Source organism: Sceloporus occidentalis, unplaced genomic scaffold (genome assembly GCF_023333645.1).
Source record: "Sceloporus occidentalis isolate IW3139 unplaced genomic scaffold, rSceOcc1.0.p SCAF_22, whole genome shotgun sequence".
Lineage (NCBI taxonomy): Eukaryota > Metazoa > Chordata > Lepidosauria > Squamata > Phrynosomatidae > Sceloporus > Sceloporus occidentalis.
In genome coordinates, this window is record NW_028317002.1 from 10,832,779 (window position 1) to 10,855,092 (window position 22,314).

The window sequence follows — 22,314 nt, forward strand, 5'->3', positions numbered from 1 at the left end:
TTAATAATAATAATAATAATGACTGGTCAAGGTTGGAATTCGCTATGTCTTGGTATTAAAATATACTCCAGTCGCACACTATTGAGATGTACAGTGTACATGCAATATCTTAATTACTGTATTTACAAAGCTCTAAAACGTTACTACTGTGCTGTGTCTGTTTAGAAATAATTCTACATTCATGTAATATATAATTAATGGCAACTTGCTATCTCCTGTGTATCAGCACAACATTGAAGTGGAGAGATGTACTAGATGCTAGTGCTTGCTTGTTATGCAGGACACCTCGTTCCTCCCATGGTGCAGACACAGCAACCTGCCTGGGTTTAAATGTACCATGCAGTTCCAGGCTCCTAAACGGTCTGTATTTGTTTTTCATTTCCAAATGGAATCAAAGCTCAAATCCCCAGCTCAGGCATGTATGGAGCCGCACAGCAAGCTGACAGGAGATTTCCTGCAGCAAGCAAGCAAGCCTAGTCATTAAGCCGAGTCCTTCACTGACTCCGTGTGGCTAAGAAAGGCACTGTCTTAAAGAGGAAAAAAAGATATCCTGGTTTCCTCCCCTTGCCTTTTCTGCACCCTCCCGCCCCCTCTCCATCCCCTTCTCATTCCTCCTCCCTGTTGAAACATCTCGGTGAATTCCCGGCTCCAGGTTTTTCAGTCTGCCTCACTGTGACATGGTGAAAGCACAGAGGCTGAGAGGAAAAATCCCCAAAAAGCAACTGGATGATCAGAGGCAAGCAAGGATTCATTTAAGCAGGGCTGCAGTACTTCCAAAGTCACATCTGCACATTATCGCACATGGACTGGAAACCATGGATCTAACAATCAACTACTGCCAATTTAGAACTGCAAGAGATTAGAGCGACACCAGTGTGTGTATATTTCTATATACATATACATATATTTATATAAATGTGTGTGTATATATAAATATATATATATATATATATGTGTGTATATATATATATATTTATATATACATGTATATGTATATAAGCCTGGGCAGGAGGGGCTCGTGGTTTGTGGATTGCAAGATTTTTTCTTCCTTTTGGAGGTGTTTGGGCTTTTTATCCTTTTTTTTTCCTTGGAATTTTTATGTGGTTTCCCGAGGATTGGATAGCCAAGGCTTTATAGTAGGCTGACGTGAAGGGGGGATCTGCAATGCCCTTTGCCAAGCGGATTGTGGAGCCCCAGTGGCTGTGTAGGCATGCTGTCACCCTGGCAGAGGGGAGCTGTTGCCGGGATCAGGGAGAGGAGCCGAGGCAGCACCACCCGCGGGGTACCAGGGATGAATTGGGAATAGCCGTGGCATCCTCTGCCCAGGTGCCTTCCGATGACAGGGAAGTGTTGCCCATTGATGGGAAAGATAAAGATGTGGTGCCTCTGGATTTGTGCGCCGTCAGCAATGTGTCTCTTTCACGAATTTTGCGACAGCTGTCAGATGTGGCCCGGCACGCCTGCTCCATATTCCATGAGATTGAAGTGGATGTACAGGTTACGGCGCGGCGCCTGAGGGCCATACAAGGGAAAATCGGCAGTGTCCAGCAGATTGTGAGCAGCCTGGATCCAAAGCAGGAGACAGTGCGTGAGTACCACATATTTAATCTGTACACAACATCTGTCTGTCTGTCCTCTCCTGTGCTGGACAGTGGGGCAGCAAAACATAAATCAGGCCCCTCCGGCTAGATAACAATAGCAATTAATTAGTACTGAACTGCTAATATCATGTATAGATAACCTTACCTATCTTATGCTAATAAGTGTCCAAATGCTCCACTATCAGCTGAGATAATGCCAGGGAAGGGAGAAATCTGCATTGCTACTCCAGCAGCAAAAGGCAAGACAACAGCTGCTGGAAGTGATGAGCAATGGGGGGCGAGGGGGGTCTTTTTCTGGAAAAGTTGGCTTTATTCTGTGATGACAAAACAAGGTGAAAGCATTTACAGAAACACGTTCCGTATGATGCTATATTTAGCGCTGAATGCTTGCCTAGAAACACAAATGTTGCATTTACATTAACGAACCATTGCTAGTGTGTGTGTGCAGTATATATATAACTGGGGCACATATATGTCTGCAGCATTTACACACGCAGAGAAAACGATCTGTGAGTTTTAGCCAGGAGCGCGTTGCTGCTGTCCTCGTCCAGCAATATCCATCTGCAGTATCTCTCCATGCTGAGAACGCACCGAATTCTGTGTCCGCTGCCTACCAGTAAATCTGCATCCTGCATTTTTGCTCAAGGACCAGATAGCAATATTTCTGGACCAGATGTTGTGTTTATTAGCATGTGCTTCTCGGGTAGGGTGTTTCTCGGTTGGAAATAGCTCTCTTGCCTCAGACTGTGCTATTCGACAGCCCAGTCAACTGGGAACCGTGTGTTTTGATTGAGGTTCTTTATGCAACCTAGGAGTTTCCAGCTGCTGTTCAGCTATTCATATAGGCTTTCAATATCACAAGCGATAGATACTGTACCACAAACTCCATTGTTTTCACCTTGTTTATTCCATGCGGGTTGTAAAGAAACCTGTATGTTAATACAATGTATGCAACCAAACCTGTTTTGTTCTATGACATTATAGATGGTGTCAGTGGCCTGTGACTTATATAAGAAGCTTTCCCGAAGGCTTCTGATTGTGTGCGTTCAATGGGCAGATGCTGGGTACTGAAATCTCAGCAACTCTAAGGTGGCAACGCTAAACGATCATTCATGCTCCTAAGCAACAGAAAGGAAGAGGGTATGGCTTACATGATGATAGGCTCAGAATAGCCAATCAGAAATCATAGCGATTATGGTAATTTTTTTATTAAAAACAGTTCTGATAATACAACATCCCAGGATTTTTGAACATTGGTGGAAAATACAGACCTGAATCTGTATATGGATTAAATTCAGGTTCATTGCAGAAGAAGGCTGTTGTGTTATTGTGAATCACGTAAACCTGCCAGTGGTGGAAGGAGCTGTAAGACATGATTTATTTATTCATTGCAGGCCCAGTAGGACTCGATACAGTGTCTGTGCTGTCACTGCATATAAGTGCTTAGTGCTGCTGTTAGAATGAAGATCTATTAAAGGCATCCATTGAATATGCATATGGCAAGGGACACAGTACTGGTCCCTAGGAGAGAGAATGCTTGTGCATTTACCACTGATGCTTTTGAGCAGCATGGGCTGTTTTAAGATGCTCGATCTCAAAGTGACCTTGGATGACTTGTACGAGCTCTTTGGTGAGATATAGGTATTATGGCTGATTTGCTGCTTTTCAATAAAAGCAGTATGTCCTCTGCTAGTGCTAGAAAATGGGGAGATTGGTTTGTTAGTGATGGCTGCATTCTCTGTACAGTGGTTCACTGGAAATGAGTGCTGCACCAGCTGCACTACTCATACAACACCAAGAGCTCATTATTCCCAGAAATCCAGGGAACGCGTATTTGCATCTGCTCCTCCATTCTAAGTTTGTTGATGTGGAAGGAACATTTTGTGGGGATTAGGAAAAAGAAATGTTCCCTGAATGAAAACCCAACCACCACCCCACAACCCCATTGAAATGTCATATCATACAGCCATCACTGGTGATGGCCGTTAAAGTGACTCATTGTTAACATGAATCTTTTTGCTGACTTGGGTGATGTCTAGGCCTGGGCTATCACCTCCAAGGCAAGATGTGCAGTACTGTCACATGCCATGTTAGGATTTTTGCAACCATGTCCTTCCCAGTTTTCTAGAAATAATGAAAAATAATAGTAACAATAATAATAATAATATAAAATATATCATAATCACTGAATCTGTGATAGAAAACTCTGGTCTGATTATAAAATGATGCTGTCAGATCATTTTCACTCATATAACACCATCCATTGTGTACTAACATGTTTTGCAGCCTAATTACAAGGGTACAAAAACACAACTGAATTTCATCACACCAGGAATTGAGTGTCCTTCTGCTGGGAACATACACTCTAAAGAGTCAACACCTCCCATGAAGCTGTTACTTAACAAGACAAACTATAAAGATGTTACCAGTGACAAGTGGATCAGCACCACACAATACATTGTATTTCCGATTATTATCAGTAATGTGGCCAATTGCTTTTGTGAATGTTAACATTAGCACATCCTAGTCTTCACATTCTTTGAGAAATCTTTATGTATGGATACGTGTGTATTATCAAACCTGTAGAGTTGTACATTTTTTTTTTATTCATTTACATGAATTTATTGGTTTATTTTGTTAAATTAGATAATTGATTTAGTAAGCACAATTCTTAAAGGCCCAACCATTACAATTACCAGTCAGTAAGGAAATATGAGACAAAATCAACCAAAACAGGATTTGTGTTCCTGGACTAAGAACGCATGTTAAAATACTTGGTGAGTAGCGAATCATTGCCAGGAAGGCCATGCCTTTGAAATCAGTGGGAGAACTTTCAGCGCAGGTGTGCAGAGGGTCTCAACTAGCTGTTGGCGAGCGTCCGCCAATTGCATCTCCTGCAGTGCACATTTTGGTGAAGCTCTATATGCATTTGCATGCGAAATAAGTTAATTTAAAGCTGGCACGCAGCTATCATATGCATTAAAGTGCATATGATGGCTGGGGTGACTGTTTAAAAGAAAGCAAGAGATTCTGCTTGTGGGATCAAAGAACATTTTTGGTGCACACCCTGTTTTGTATCTTTTTCCATTTAGCATATAGGACATTCCTTTTGAGATTGTCCAAGCCCTTATTTCTCACACATTCATCTCTTTCCAAAAATAAGATATGCCTCTATTGTTCCCAGCTGCATCAACATATCGCGCAAAGAGGCAGAACATTCACAGACAGCTTTGATTTATTTCAAATAGCTTTGTTCAAAGACTCAAACAACTATTACAGAGCAGTCCAGGATATTCTTTTCTTTGGGTGGAGCTCTGAGCTGGAAATTACCAGCTTCAAATTCTGTACAGTAGCTAATTGTATGTGCTTGTTTTCGTTATACATACCGGCAAATTATAGCTCTTTGTTTTCTCAAAACACACAATGAAATTATTAATGCAGGAAAATATTCCTGTTTGTAGTATGAATTCACCCAGTGTGTATGTTGATCTGCATGCTGGCTCCAGTTTACACTTTGCCAATTCACGCTTGGTTGCTTGGCCACCTTCAGCGAGGGTTCTCGTAAGTCACATTTTTATGCTGAAGTGTTAGTCCAGAGATTCAGAGAGTGTTGGGAAGGTTTGCACCTGTGTACTTTCCCTTCAAATGTACTGAATTTATTGTTCACAAAAAATAGTTGGTAGGCAGATATCAAGATGTTCTCCTCGACTGTCATCAAGAGGTGGACATACCGAAAAAATCTGGCCTTTCTAACAGTTGTCCTCAGACTTCACCTTCACTTCATACTTAGCTGACCTAAACTTCCTCAGCATTATAGGAGTTGCCATTCCAGACTCCCTGGAAGACCACCGTTCAGCATAGCAGCGTAATAAAGCCTGTAAAAATAACATCGTTGTGCCCACACCCAGGAATTCCATCCTTTCTTCACAAACTCCACAGAATTTAATAGGGCTGGGAATTGGGTTTCAGCCATGTGAATGTTTAAACATATGAGCATAATGACAGCTTAACTTTTCTTGGAGGAGTTTAAAATACGTCAAGGAAAATAATACAATTTACTTTTAGATCTTTCTGCCTGAAATGCCTGTTGTTTTTGTTTTTTTAAATCGGCTGTTAACTGTAAATAGTAGACCAGGTAGAGATACCTGTATATAGTAATGTGCTGTAATTTGCTGCTGAAAGTGGAGCAGTCACTATAGTAACCAGTGGTCTGTACCTACTGATTGGTTTGCTTTCACCATCTTGGACCCCAGTTGCATCTTGCGGCTTTTAGAATGTATGCCAAATCTAGATAGTAGACATTAGTGTCAAGTGAGAGAAAACCATATTCTTTGTTGTGTGTATGCGTTTCAACTCCCCCAGGAATGTATGGGATTTATGAGTCTATTTATAAGCTCAGCAAGGATACAAAACAAGGATATTGGAATAAGCAGGTGGGAGATTGCCAGGGAGGAAGATAAAAACATTACACATAATTGTTATGTATGTATATATGGCACAGTTGATACCAGGTCCTTCTGCGTAATGCCAAGTACACATATGGTTTGTAGGTGATGCGTTAAACATTGGTTGGTTTTCACCATGTTCCTCAGTTTCATGCATCATAAAACAGTTCAAGGCCATCCATACCATTTATTTTGGTACATGGAATATATATGTAGTCTTGTTCGTGTAAACCTGCAAACATTAAGTTCACAAAGTTTCAAAATGTTTGTTAAGGAAAAATGGAGATTTTCAATAAGGAAAGTTTGAATGTTCCCTCTGGTCTATGACTAAAGGGCATCTCTATAAAACATTTATTTAGTTCCGTGAGTTTACCAAGCAAAACATAGATGTGTTTGCCCTAACAATCATTAATTTTGTTTAAATGTGCATTCAACTCATGAGTACACTCTGAGTACACAACATTTTTTACAATGTAAGGGGTCATTCTGCTCTAAGGAAATAAACTCGATCTACCCTTTTCAGGTCTTGCACAATCATTGGAAGTAGAATCACTTTGGAATTTGTTTAAAATGTATTATTTATTTTTTTTGTTTAAAAAAAAAATTACATTTACAATTGCAGATTCGAGATTGTAGATAGTAGAATAACATCCCCGCCACATCCCTTTCTATACTGAAATATGCCAAGCACTGAAGTTGCAGTTGCCCCTGATGAATATACATATGTGTAGAGCCTGCAGGCACCTTTATATCGTAAGAGTATGGTTACTGGTCTTATGTAGTATGGCTGGTAGCCTCAGACATGTTACATGAAGTGTGGCACACAGTCAGCAAGCAAGAACGATGATGAAAATGATCTTATTCACCAACAGTGCTATCTAGAGAAGAGGAAAAATAATTTACTCCCGCACCAAGTAAAGTTGATTCATCCTTTTTACATAATATTCATCCTACTCACATAGTTCTACGGTCTTCGTGGTTCATATATCTAGTATCCTTGTTGCGACCCCAGAGCAGTATTCGTGCCCTAGGATTCTATCTGCCTTCTGGCTTGAGTTAGGGTGGAGGGTTGTACCTTGAGTCCTTACATCACATACCGTACGAGGCTGCTTTGTGCTTTTTATTAATTATATCTGAACCCCCTGGCGTCTCTGTTTATAGATTTCGAAACTGGTTTTAATGCCAGTATTCAGCTCCTAATGACTTTGATGCATATTCCTTTTGTCTGAAATAGAAAGGTTGTAGGTGCTATTGTGATTAAAACACTAGAGAGTAGCACTGCAAGGCTTATGTGCACCAAGGCTGCTATTGTGTGTGTGCGGTGAGGATCTAATAAAACAGCACAAAATTCTGCTTAGTAGCAGTTTGAATGTATAAGAGCTTTGGAGGACTGATCTCAGCAACATGATAGTACATAATCCCTATCATCTAGATGTGTGTTTTCTCTTGTGACAGTAAAGAGGGGAGGACTGTAGCATTTGGGTTGTTTTTAAATATTTGCATTAGGACACATATGAGCACAGATTCTACTTTTACGCGTAGTTTATAGTGATGATTACCCATGTGTTTAGACTAGTGCAAGAAATCAGAGAAGTTTAACCAGTCTTGTTAGGTTTTACTGCTACGCAAATTGAGCTAATCATGATTACCAATATGATGTTATGGTTGTCTTGTGTGTTACGTAGACAGTTCCTCTCATATAATGCTTCATTGCTGGACCATACCATCTGGACTTACAGCTAACAAACCCATTTGGCTCTGGAAAGGGTTCAAAACAATTTTGTCCTCCTAGACACCCTTAGTGTTAAAGGTCCTCTTGGCTTTAATTGCCATGTGCCTGTGCTGTTTACATGGTCAGTGCATGTGATCACTTGCACCCAACAGTTATAGCCAGGATAAAACAAATAAAAGCAATGGAAAGTGCTGCCTTTCACACCTCTTATGGGACAAAACAACAGGGAGAGCAATAGGGGTGCTAGTTACATGATGGAATAAAAGGAAAGAAATGGCAGTATGTATAATATACACAAACTGTCTAATTGCCCTTAAATAAACAAAAAAAAGCATTATTCATTAAATTGTATAATACTTCAGGCCAAAGTGCGTCTCGTTCACACCCTGTTCGCCTTGGATTTAGAGATGAACTCAGCACTAACCCTAATAAAAGATCAGATAGGTCATAGTTATATTTCTGGCCAGCAGCTTTAACATCTGGATTAGGATCAGTAGAATCAGGCTAAATCAATATGTATGTAATCATATTTATTTTTATATTGTGATATTACATGAATATCATAGAAATAACAATATCATTTAGCTGTACAAAAAAATTATAATCCCCAAAAATGATCGTCGTTCATATCTCTAATCATTGTTCTCATTTCTTCGGTTCTATTCCTTTCTTTTGGTTTTCTTTTCACAGGTTTCTTTTTCATTCTTCCTTTCACTATGTTTAATATGTGTAGCCCTTAGCTATAAATTACACCCTTTTATATTTTCAAAGAACTCAAAAGCTCTCATTAGGTTACCGAAGTAAAATATTTATTACCAGTCATTTGAAAGAGGATAACTTAGTTATTCACAGCATAGTGTCTGTTTGCCCTCCTTTCCTTTTGTTTTGGAGGTGATCTGCGAAATTCCTTTAACTTGTTCACTGCCAAACCTCTGATCTGCATCGTACTGACTGCCAATGCAACATCAAAGCTTCCAAAGGGTCAATAGCAAATGGAAACATTTGTCAATCAAGCAGGGTGTCATAATGAAGAGTGAAGCATTAATTTTTTTTTATTTTTTTTTACTGGATTCTTCTTTTCTAAAACACCTAGGAAGCAGGGAAGAAGTGATTACAAAAAATAGTTCACATTTTTTCCTTTCATGCTGCTTGGGCCCTCCGGCACCTGTTTGGGTAAGAACAAAATAACCATATTTTCAATTAAAATTACTAAGACAGACCATTTACTTTTTACTTTGACGACACTCACTCCCTCTGCCAGGTAAATGCCTTTGGCAAACTACTTATATATGAGTAATCAGGATGATGTCACCTTTACAGTATCCTCTTAATATGCGGTGGACAGAAACTAAGAAAAATAAAGCTATCTGGAATGTTGAGGAACCTTGAGTTTGTACAGCCAGAAGTCAAGTAGAAGCAACCCAGGCAGACTGGCTACCAAAATGTGTTGATCGTACCTTGTACCAAACATATCCATAAATAAAGCCTTTTCCCCCAAAGCCTATATGGGCAGTGACCTCGAAAGTAGTATAGGTTCTATGACATATTTTGGTTTTAAAAGTTTCCATTTGTTAGTATAAGAATGGTATCTGTCCAAGCCCAGTAACAGCCCAAGTTTTTGTTAAATTTAGCTGTAATACCATTTAATTATTTTTTAGCGCCGTCTTCTGTGCGTCTTTGAAACTTTAGCTGCATCCTGATATATAAAACGACAGACCACATCACTCCCAGTTAAAAATGCATTTTAAATTACGTTAATCCTATTGTACAGTGCTACAGCATATGAGCGCTTCCATTGAAATCAGTGGGTGCGCTTTCTGGACATATGTGCAGGGGTCACATTAAACCTCCTGAAACGCATATGCACTGCCACGCAGGAGATGCATTTGGCCAATCAGCAATGCAAATAGCTTGGGGGACAAGTGATTTTGCATGTGTTTGCATGCGAAAGTTAGTTTAAAGGTGACACTCGGCAGTCATGCATACATTTGCCTTTACGTGGACTGTAGGGTCTGCCTAAGGTTACAGGAGTGCACTAATGTTTGCAGGTATATTTTTATCATGGGAAATAATCTTTTGTGTAGTCAAAGACACAGATCATATTTCACAAAATACCTGGCATTCTAAGTTGGTTTTTAAAGGTAATGAACCAGGTTTTAGGTCGATAGAGGAGTCTCTGGTTTCCTTTTCTAAAAGTAGCGCTGTCTTCTTTAATGCCTCCATGCAGCATGAAGGCACACACGAGTAGTACGTATGGAATATGGTGGCAAAGGTAAGTATGCTATGGCAGTAATTCTGGACTGGTCCTGAGAATGTAGGCAAACAATACAGGAGACTTCATAAGTTAATACCTTTATTGTAAGAATAACATCAGCGCAGTTTTACAGTATGTTCAACCTTGAGGGTGTTTGTGCCAAGCTAAAGAAAAGAAGATTGTGCAATGTGGGTACATCACATGATATACTTACTAAATAATAGTTTTTGTATTTTGCTGATAGGAAACAGAGGAATTTGGCTTCATGTGCTTAAATAGATATGCAAATACCTTTCTTTGTCAGAGTTCCCACACATTCCTTCCCCCCACACCTCACAGTGATCACCACTGTTGATAATACAATAGGGGAGATTTTCTAAGGCAAAAGCTATTTAAAAGTCCAGAACGTGTAAACCTTTACATGCCAGAGGGTTGCTTCACACAATGAAAGAGATTGCATTGCTCATCCGTCTATTGTGCAGCTGGTGAGGATTGTGCTTGGCTTCTCTCCATATTTACTAAACTTACTCCAGATGTCTTAGTAAATACTGTATACGTCCAGTGCTATGCTGCCGTCATTTTAAAGTACATGATATCCATAGCTGAGAAGTTCTCAATCCTGGGCTATTACCACCCAGTGAAGAACCATGACAAGATAATTAAATTGCATCTTGCAGTCTAAGCGGAGTCCTCTTTGGTCACTATATTTTCCCCATGTGTAAAAACCTGGTGTGGGATAAGAACATGGACTGGTTATGGTCCTATGGATTTTGTAAGTTCTTATGACATATAGAGCAGCTGTTTTAGTAGTTAAAAAAATCTTACTGGTACCACTATCCATTCGATTGCACCAGTGGTGTCTAAACAATCGGCAACCCTTGGTTGGCCTTCAGAATCTTTGGCAAGTATTTTAAAGATTGGTCCCTATAAACATGTTTTGTATTTTAATGTTTCTAAACAGAGATATATACTCTTCTGGAAAAGCTTGTGCTGGAGTGCATATATTTTATAATACAACCTCTGTGACTTCCCCCAAGGCTTCTTGGTGGACACTTGCTAACTGACCCATGTTGCTTATAAGAATTTATCAGTAGACACTCTTTTTCTGTAATTATTTGTGAGTGTCTTATTTAATAATTATTATAGTGGATGTTACTGTATTTTGTTAAGCATTATCACAAAATCATAAATGTCTTCACCTCTCATAAATTAACAATGAGAACAAGGACAAAAGCAACGGAGTCCAACTACTAATCAGATACCACCTGCATGGCTCGATAATTTGGCTTTTTCAAACTGTATAAACATGTTTTTGGTTTTAATTGTGGATATCATATTTTTCACATATTTCTCCAAACTTGTGCAGTTTTTGGAAAGGCACAATAAATGAACCGGACATGAAAATAATAGAAGGAATGTTTCATGATTTATCAAGCAGAGACAGCTTTTATTGGACCTTAGGCCTCGTGCTTAAATATCCTGGCAAGAGTTTGGTGAATTGAACTAGAACTGAACTCTGGGAAGAGAGACTAGATTAAGTCGCATGCTGATTAAGTTTCATTTTCAATTGATAAATTATGTTTGTGAAGGGAAAATAAAGACACATTTTTTTTGGTAAGACTTAAGACCCAGCCCTGTTACCATCTCCCATTTGGATGCGTGATTTTCTCACAATCTGATTTTCTGTGCAACGATCATATCTGGGTTCATATCCCAGCAAAGCAATATTACTCAATCATCTGCATGTTCCTCCGGGACTTTTCCTTCATAAAGGGGTCATTGTGGGGTTGTGTATATAAAGCAACTCTGGTGGGAAGAGGGGAGCAATCAGTAGTATCATTTATGTGGTTGGCACGGTAATTACCCCGCTATTACCACACCAGAATTGTCCTTTGTATATTACCTCCGTTGTACTTTAAAAAGGGGCAATTATGACGCATTTTTAATTAAGGGACATCAAAGCAGGGCACACTCGTGTTCTCCCAGTGCATTAGGTCCGTATGGCCTGGCTCAGACATGACTGACAGCAGACTACTGTGCCTGTACCTGGGCAGGGCGTTTCATATGGAAAGGAGAAATGGCGGACCTAAGTTGTTTTAACGTAATGAATGTTTCATTCATACAAAACAAAATTGCTTTAAAGGTTGGCAATGTGTGATTGTGTGCATTAAGTTATATTTAAGCATATACATTTGCAGCCTGTTATAGCTGGATGTACTTTTCTAGAATATTGTGCGGAATGTGCTTAGCAGACCCGCTTTTAGTTATCACTAATTACAAAATTGCATACTATTAAGGAGAAGACATGCCTATGCACATTAGGAAAGCAAAGTTCTGCTATAAAAAAAGAACATATCTTTCTTTTTTAATCCATGAAATAAGAATTTGGTTATTTTGTAATTTATTCCCAATATTTTCAAAGTTCTATACGGAATCTTTGAATATGGAAAAGAAAGCATGGTTTGGGTCATGTTCCTGTGATCATTTGTTGTTGTCTATACCTTTAAGGACATTCAAAATGTGCAGTGCTAATCCTAACTTTTTGATTTTATAAAATTTGCATTCAATAGCATCCCTAAAGGCATTTTAGCTAATAGTGCTGTTATTATATTGCCCTACAAGCTGCTCCTCTCCAAGTTGAGCAGATCATGTTACTGAAGCAATTAACTTCAAAACTCCTAGTATACGAGGGCTTTCAAACAACAGGTGCTAGCATCACAACATTAGGTTTATATATTTTTACCCGCAAGCATGGATTAAGTTAATATAGTTTCTAGCACTGAATTGATCTTTTTGGAACAAAAATATTTTTTTTTAGCTGATTACTTTAAAATATTGCCGATGTTGTAAGGCCGTAACGATTATATTACTTTAGTACGTACATGCTTTGAAAAAAGAAAAAAAAAAAAAACATACAAAAGATATCTCAAGGTCACAGATGCTGCTGATTTCAGTGTGAAGCAACAGAATGTGACATGACTAATGAGTTTCCCTATCCTTTTTATAGATTTTGGCAAATAAGCTTTGTCTCTAGTAGTCCAGGCGTGGTTAATCAGGGGGGGGGGGAATGAAAGCAGATACCATAAAAGAATATAAGGGCACAAACACCCATGCAGAAGCCTTACTAAGATTTCTCTATGGATGACTTGCTTGGACAAATCACACTTTAAAGAGTAGATGACCACCATGTGTGCAATAAATGGCAATGTCATTGAAGTTTGCTGCATAAAATCTATGTTTATGCAATCACTGTATAATTAATGCTCCCCTGGACCAAGAAAGCAAACCCAACTTTGGACCATACCATACTATACCATTAGTGTGCCACTTTGTTGGGTACTTAGAGTTGATGGGAATGTTTGTTGGTGTACAGAGGTAATCTGTAAAAATAGCGCACCATTCTTGCTAGGCACTTAGTATGAAATTGCCATAAGGTCAGAGACAGGGTCTTCAATTTTATGTGTGTTTTTCTTCTTATGTACTTGTTAACCACCCCATATTCAGCTTTGAAGAAAATATTGCCAGTTAATAAATGTTTCTCATAATCATATATTAAATAAAATAGAGGAATGGTTTGCAACATTTCCTACATTTTGGCTGTTTCAGCAACATAACTCTTGAAGCTGCCTGTGCAAATATTTTTTCAGCAGCACATGGACAATGCCTTGAAAAATGTCCCAATTGTGAAAACAGAATTGTTTTATAGAAAACATAAAGATTGATTCTAGCCATTATATGCTCAGTACAGAATAAGCAGTCTAGATTTCATGATTTAGAACAACGACTGAATTGGCAATTACAATAATGAAAATATACCATAAAGACCTTTGCTTCTTATCCAAGGACAGTTGCCATGTACGTTTGCAATGAGGCCCATTTAACAAAAACTAATGAACAATTAAACAAGTTTAATTTATTCTCGTTTTTACTGGTGTTTATAGACAGAGATGCTATGTAGCCCGTGGATGGAGACGGATCCTACTGGAAGGCTTATTACATTAGCTGAAAATAGACTGTTCTATAGATAAAGGACATTGAACGCAAGTCTTGGATCCCACTGACCCTCTGCCATAACAACAAAAACACCTCTGGGTAAATCCTTATCAGTGAGATTCAAGGAAGGAAGAAAAATAAAAATGTCGGATGCTGCTAATAGTATGTCCCTTATCTTAATTGTTTGTTGAGGTTCACTATAAGTTTACTCCTACATTAAATGTAAGTGGGATGGCATGTGCAGGGGCCACCCAAGCCTTCTCTGTAAGTTAATTTGACCTCAAAGTGAAGGGAGGAACAAGCCAAAATAAACATGACTGCTCCATGATTAGGACCTGTCACCTTGTTGATTTTGTGTCCTCAGAGCAGAACCACACCACCTTAACCATTTCAGGTAGAAGATACAATGACAAGTAACATTTTTGTTGCATACTCTTGCATATCTATATATATATATAGATATATATAGATATATATGTGCACACACATATACATATATTTGCAGTTCAGATTTACTATTGCTTGTTTGCAGTGATAAGGACTTTCAGATATCATGTTGTTATATGACATTGAAGACAGTAAATATAGGTTTTGATCTGCATGTCTGTGAAGTGGTATAAAGCCAAAGTTCATTTGAGGTCTGTCCAGCACTGACAGGGTTACAGAAACGAGTGCATGTGAAATAGCTGTTCCGTTGCCTGTGTTTATGATTTGCTCTGAGAAATCTGTCATGGTCCTGACATACATCCTTCCATATTTAGTAAAAACGTTGCGTGCTTTCGCAGACCGTTCTGCATAGGATATGTCGAGCCTATAAGCCACACGGATACACACCCTCATAGTAAACTCCGTGTTACCTTATTCTGGACTAAAGTCCATGATTATAAAGCTAACAATACAGTGGATGTATATTAAGTGCAGACATAAAAGAAGTACTGTAATCCTACAGACATTTTGATCAGGGTACAATAGGTATAAATACAGTAGGAAAGGAGGTCCTTGTGCCAATGAGCTTATAATCTAAGAAGCCGTCTGTGTTACAGTGCTACGTGGCTACAGAAGGCTAGGCTTTTTTTAGGTAAACAATACGTACAATAATCCTTATAGACAAACAATCACGAGACATTATGTCTCCTACATGACATCGAAATATGAGAAATATTTTGTCATCACCTATATTTGTTGTATCTTACATCTGTTTAAGTTTGTATTAGCACACACCTGCCAGCTCAGTCACCTTAGCATTGCTACACCTGTCTCTGGTTTGATGTAATAATGCAAGAAAACTGAATAAAAAAAAAATTCTGAGTATAAAAATGATTCTGATGCAAAGTTGGTCTAGTTAGTAGCTAAGCAAAGGGAGATGTTTCTCCAAATAGTTTAAACTGGATCGTACACATAAATACTATGAGTCTCTGTTCGTCCTACTCCTCAATGAGGGACTACTACCCCTCCACCAAAACTGTAATAAATGGGGATAGGAACCTATCTGGATCTCAACATAACTTTCCTAGTAAGACAATACAATTTCACGGCATTGCCTATAGCCCTTGAGCCCTTTCCTCTCACTGCTTTAACTATCCATTATCAAGTTTATTTTGTAAGGCTGGTGAGTAAGCCCTGCATTCTGCATAATTAAATTTGGGAATAAATCTCACTATACTGTGCATTATTTACGCCCATCTTGGATCTTTGCAATGTAACTGTTTATTGCATAAATCACCCAATGCTTGTATATCTCTGCAAAGAGTGGATGTTCTCTAATCATGTTGTAAGGAATAAAACCCCAAATCAACAAAATAATATTTTTTTATTCTCTATTTAATGGTGAATTAAAGGGACAATTTACTGTCCCAGACACCCCCACTGTAGAAGAATGCATACCAAAGCACTCAGTGAGTACTTTTATATCTGTTTTTCCAATACAGAAAAATATTTATGTAGAATTATATTAGAATTCAGCCCACTTTTATGCTAGTGGTTTTATTGTTACATCTTTTCTGTTCATAGCGTTCCTAATTTTTATTCTGAATTAGATATAATGGTATACTGCTTTTTTTTGTTTATGTGTTTATTAAAGTTAGTAGAGCTTAGAATGGGTCTGGTCTGCTATAGTTTGTTATATTATCCATGGATCTCAGCTAAATTTTAATAATGGAGGCATAGACACAGAGGTTGGAAACAGAAAGCATGGATAAACTTGCCGTTGACATGGTAGGAGATATTTTTGGTGGTCCCCTTACTTCGTAATTTAGTTATATGAATAGCCTCTAATGCCTTAATGTGAATGAATGAATGCAGCCGAGCGGGTTTTCACTCAGCAGACCTGGAATGTCCTTTTGCCAATAACAATACACCCTTTAAGTTCCCGATCCCTCATCTTAAGCTACGGTGCGTGAGATACACAAATTGCTCTTTTAATGCTTCTGAGGAAGGGCATAACAAGTGGGAATGAATATAACACATTTTAACACAAACAGTTTACCATCTGACCGGTTCATTAGCAAACACCATCAATAGACATTTGTCAAACAAGCAGTTACATGGGGTACATGGATCTGTGATTTATTAATTTATTTTGCTTCATAACTGCTTGTTTGACAAATGTCTATTTCCTTGTATCAGGGTAGATATTACCTCCAACAAACCCTGTACTACTACCCTTACACTCTCATTTGCTACATTTTGACCTCAGACTGATATACAGATAGTGACTTCTTTCTGTATTCAATTTGTTTACTAAGGTGTATCTGATAAGCAAATCATATTAGTTGGAATAGGATTTCCTTTCAAAATTTAATTTGGAATTCCAACAATGTATATCTTGTACATGTAGCAGAATCTTCAGATCCTCCTAAACCCCCACATGGGGCAGAATGGTTCCAACGTGTGATAGTTATAGGGAGGAAATTAGAGCTTTTTTTAAACGATTTCTACAAATTGTGCTGATTGCTTTGCGATGTTGCAAGGAGCTTTATCTCGCTTGGGTTCTGAGGCCTAATTATTAAGGATTCAGCTCTAAGTAAGCTCATGTTCCTTGGACCCCTAAGTTGTTAGGGTAGTATCTTGGGGCCACAATGTTGTGTTAGTGAATTGACTCTTTAATACATCTCTAATGTAAGACATAAAGCCATGATCAGTTGGGACAAGTTCCAATTAAAGCTGTTTATAAGGAGCAGTTATGGTGCAGTGTGCCAAAATTGGTATAACTGAGCATCATTAGTTGCAATGGGTTCTATTGCATTTTTGCACAGTTTGTCTTTTCATACAAACTCTCATTCTGAGGCTACATGGCCTCATGGGAACTTATGAATTACATTCTTCTCTAGCTTTTGTCTGATGATTTAATCTACCATCATATTTGACAGGCAACTTCAATTTAAACCTCCACATAATATAAAGACATAAAAAGAGTGATTATTAACAAAAGCTAAGTGAAGAGATCCAGACCCTAGGAAGTAGTGGCTTCTTTCAGTCATTGTGCACGGGTTAGTCAGAGAATACTTTGCAATCCCCCTGAGACTAAGATCGGGTTTCCACTTGCTACCAGACACATGAATTTAAAGTAAACAGTGATTTTTGACAAACCACATGTCTCTGTTAATTATAAGCACGTGATATGGAAACTAATATGGTGTTGGGATGCATTTTATTCTTCAAATTAAAGGGCAATACACTGATTTGAACTACCGTATTTGCTCGATTATAAGACGAGGTTTTTTTCAGAGCAAATGCTCTGAAAAATACCCCTCGTCTTCTAATCGGGGTCGTCTTCTAATCAGACCTCAAATAGAGTCTGATTAGGAGACTAAGATCCAGATCCCCCGCACCACTGCAGGGGACCTGGATCCTCCTGTCTCACCCCCCCCCCCCATCATACACACACTTACCGGTGCTTCCTGCTGTATTGCCGGGGCAGCGGGTTGACGTCTACGCGATCCGCATAGACAACGTCCGCTGCAGCCGGAAGGAGGTGTGGCTAGCAGCGGGGGTTGTCTGCGTCCGTCGCGCAAACCTTCCCCGACTGTCAGAGATCAGAGTTCCCCGCACCGGTGCGGGGAACTCTGATCTCTGACAGCCGGGGAAAGTATACGCGACGGACGGATACAAACCCCCGCTGCCAACTCCACCTCCTTCCGGCTGCAGCAGAAGGCGACGTCAACCCGCTGCCCCGGCTGGAAGCACCGGTAAGAGAGGGCTGAGAGGGGAGGGGAGAGTGTGTGTGTGTGTGTTAGTTAAATGGGGGTATAGGGTGTGTGTGTGTGTGTTAGTTAAATGGGGGTATAGGGTGTGTGTGTGTGTGTGTGTGTGTTAAATGGGGGCATAGGGCATTTCTGGAGTGGCGTTAAGGGGGCATTTAATAGAGCACTCTGCCTCCTGAAATGCCTTATACACCTATATGCCACTCTGCCCCATAATATGCATTTTAACCCCCTAAATGCCAGAATGGGATATAGGGGTATAAGGCATTTCTGGAGGCAGAGTGGCATATAGGGGTATAAGGCATTTCTGGAGGCAGAGTGGCACATAGGGGGTCAAAAGGCATACCATGGGGCACAGTGGCATATAGAGGGTTAAAAGGCATATCATGGGCCACAGTGCCATATTGGAGTGGCAAGCCTGGGGGCAGATGTGCGTAACTGGGGGACAGGTTGGAAAATACAAGAAATAAAAACAAAAAAAATATTTTTCTCAATCATAGCTTTTATTAAAAAAAATAGTTTACATGAATTAACATTTACTGGTAAAACTTTTTTCCTTTAGGGTCGTCTTATATTCAGGCTTTTTCTTTTTTTCCTAAGTTAATATTCAGATTTTGGGGGGTCGTCTTATAATCAGGGTCGTCTTATAATCGAGCAAATACGGTAAGCCCTCTACTTGAGACTCTGTTTTTTAAGGGATCCTAAGTATCAATTCTGAACTCTTAATGCGGCTGTGAAGTGTTGCTCCGGAAGATAGTTGAATTCAGGCTGATAAAACATGGAATATTGGTTTCAATTTTGCAGCAAAAGAGAGAATTTCCAAGTCAGCATTTTATGAGTTACATGTAATAAAATCTTGCCAGTCTATAGATACTCCAAAATAGTCATTGTGTCTTGCTATGTCTCCTTCTGTAAAATAAGATTATACATATTACATGAAAATGATCAGCTGTCAGAATCTGACGGGTTTCAAGACGATTGTCAGAAATAATAGATAATAAAAAAATCATAAAGGGATGATCATAGTTTGACTCGTGTCTTCAAGTCATATTTTTTAAATAATCGGGAGGATGACTTTGACTTTATAAGAGCATGCTGCGTGTTCTGGACCACGTGGCATCAGGCATTGCTCTGTCAATGAAGTCCCAGTGCCCCGCATAAGCCATATGAACTACATATTAACTCTTCAGGCCACTGTCCCAAAATCCCTGTGTTTTTTTCCTACTGAATGCTTTTGTAGGCGAAGTCAGACATTATTTAAAATTATTGAAGAACAAAAATATTTTCCAGATGAAGTCATTTCTGGTTTTGAAATACTGTTATTGCCCAATGTTGCTACCAGAATGTGTTGCAGGTGCATATTTAAGGACAATCACTGCAAAACTGTCATTAACGATTATTTTATTGAAAAGGACAAATGTGGCAAAACCCTCATTTTCAATTTTGTCGATTCACTAGCAAATCGCAACAACTCATACCTCTGACACAAGCAGCATCATAATGATACAAAGACTGCAGAACCCCCTCCTCTTGCCATTTCTACGGATGCTGTCTTCTTATTGGCCGATTTATCCTCTGTATTATGACCGAAGCCAATGAGGAAGCCGACAGCGGCCCATAGTGAGATGCTCAGAGCTCCCGGCTCTATCTCTGGGGAGAAGCCTCTGCATCAGAGAGATGGCTGTAGCTTGACAATGCAGCTTCTCCAGGAGGTGGGAGATGGCTGTTATTTCTTCGTAAAGTAATGATGTTGAAAATAAGGTTTTATTTGCAGCCTGCTTTGTGATGCTAGTGTGTTCAGGTAATAAATGCAGACAATTCTCATGACCCCAGGCACTGTTTACTGAGTAACTCAATGAAACCTACATTGTATGGTGCACAACTCTTTCATGGAAAGCACATGCTGTAAAGTAATGTTGGTGCTTATTATAAGTCTTTCATGGAACCTCTCCCACAATGAAAGGGTGGAGGTTTACATTAGAATGCACCCAACGCAGTCTTTTGTTTTCCTAAATAAAGCCCATTATTTCACATCAACTAGGTCATTGGATACAGACAAGAATTCAATGTGACACTCTGAAAAAAATCACGCTCCGCCTACAGATAATAAATATAAATATGGAATGGGACTTGCAATACCAAATCATGCTGTATTGTTCGAGTGCATTGAAGGTACCATACTTTATTTTTAAAACCACATTAATTAAATATCCAGGAATAATTAAGTTAGTCATCCCATGGTCCCATAGTTAATTTATAATAGTAATCAGAGACCAGGTGAGAAGGTTCATAAAGAGTGGATGAGAGTGGCAAGAACACATATAGTGATGATTCTGTCTTTAAATGCGTTATTTAATGCAGTAGAACCGGTAGGATTTTTTTAAATTAAAATCTGTTGAGACCAATTTTCTCTGTTGGCCACCCTTTCAGAAAAAAACAAAATTTTTCTAGATGCCAGTAGGACATATCCACCAAATGTGTGTGTGTGAACATATACTGCAGGTATATAACTTTATAACCTTGATTCGCTAAATGGTCTCTTATTGTGGCATTATAAAACGTGTACTTCAAAAGCATGTTTTTATGATTTTTTTTAATAACTGTCACATGATACCGAACGCGTGTGATTTCAAATTGAAGTTTTGATCTTGCAGTTCCCCCCAGCTTCATATCAAAGACTGTTTCGAGCTACACGAGCCACGTGTGATTCATGAATGAGCGCTGGATATTATATTAGGCACTTCATAAAAACAGGCTTCTCATAAGAAAGGAAAGTCATACATTTACAAACGAGTTTATTGGAATGAGGTATACCAATTATTATTAAACTTCTAAACAAAAGAGGTGACACTTTAGCTGCAAGCATTCTTTGCTATTTAAATGGTGTTACGCACCTTCTACACACAAAGAGTTAATGAAGTCGATAGAATAACTTACATATGTGCCTAAAATAGGTTTTATATGGTATACTGTATTAAGGTCCTATGCTGCTATATCTGTTAAAATCTGAAAATGAACTACTCTTCATTTAAATGGAGACAATAACTTATTTTTTCCTGTAGATGGGTAACTGACCAGGTAATTACGACTGCACCTTGGGATTTCTCCAGCCTGATGTACTGACCTGATAATGATTACTGTCCATTGCTCTTGGGTTCTAGAATACATTTTTAATTTTGTACACAGCGTACGGTTGGCATAAGACTAACTTAAGTATGAATGATGTAAGATGTGGGCATGAAGGATTGTCATGTTATCAGCAATATGATCATGCCTCTGAGTTACCCTATAAAAGATACCTCACAGGTAAGACTGCTGCAGCTTTCCTTGTATCCATTGTATGTGATGCCATCCAGGCCTAGAGCTGCAAGATCCACTGTGTCGCAAAACCAGGAAGCGTTGTGTTGCTGCTTTATAGGGCAGTTACAAGAGAAATCTCTATTCCGAGCTGGCACAACCCTCCATAGACTGCTTTAAAAAGGGATAGTCACCTTTAAGTCACTGATCACTGTAATATGATGTCATATCCCTGTGCGCTGTAGTGAGGAGTGGTGTCATGGAGGGGGCAGTTCCTGGGTCATGTTACTAGGTGTAGTTGAGTCAGTCTCCAGATTGTTGCAGTGGTGAGACTTTGTAGGTGGGGTCAGGATGTTTTGCTTCTCACGCGCACTCTTATTTAGTTCACATTCATCATGTTTTGGTTTTCCAGCAATCTAACCAGCAAAAGACCCGTATATTTTCTGTAACAACATTGCTAAATACAAAGAATAGAAATACCCACAGAAGATTTACTAGTGCAGAAAAAAAGTATTTAAGTTGACCTGTTGCACCCTTTCCATCTGTGTGGGACAAAAGAATCCATTATGTTCCTTTTATCACTATAAATACAGGAAACAGGTTTTGTTACAATGTATATTTTGTTGGCATTACCTCTGGTTATTGACTTTCAGCTGATGCATTGTTAAACAATCCCGATTAGCTGCAAAAAAGAGTTTGAATGGCATATAGCAAGAAAGCCTGGAAAAGACGTCAAATGTATAGATGAAGGAAGGTAAAACCATCAATAAAATAGTGACATTTAATTTCC

At 39.0% G+C, this 22,314-nt stretch overlaps 1 protein-coding gene across 1 annotated transcript in view; it reads left to right on the forward strand.

Annotated features, from left to right (window-relative positions):
* The first annotated feature begins 1,164 nt into the window (after nucleotides 1–1,164).
* Nucleotides 1,165–22,314, forward strand: part of LOC149301014 (actin remodeling regulator NHS-like) — a 103,386-nt gene continuing 82,236 nt past the window's right edge. The window contains exon 1 of the mRNA XM_089484518.1: nucleotides 1,165–1,588. Coding sequence (XP_089340644.1) covers nucleotides 1,165–1,588 — 424 coding nt within the window. The remainder of the gene's footprint in view (nucleotides 1,589–22,314) is intronic.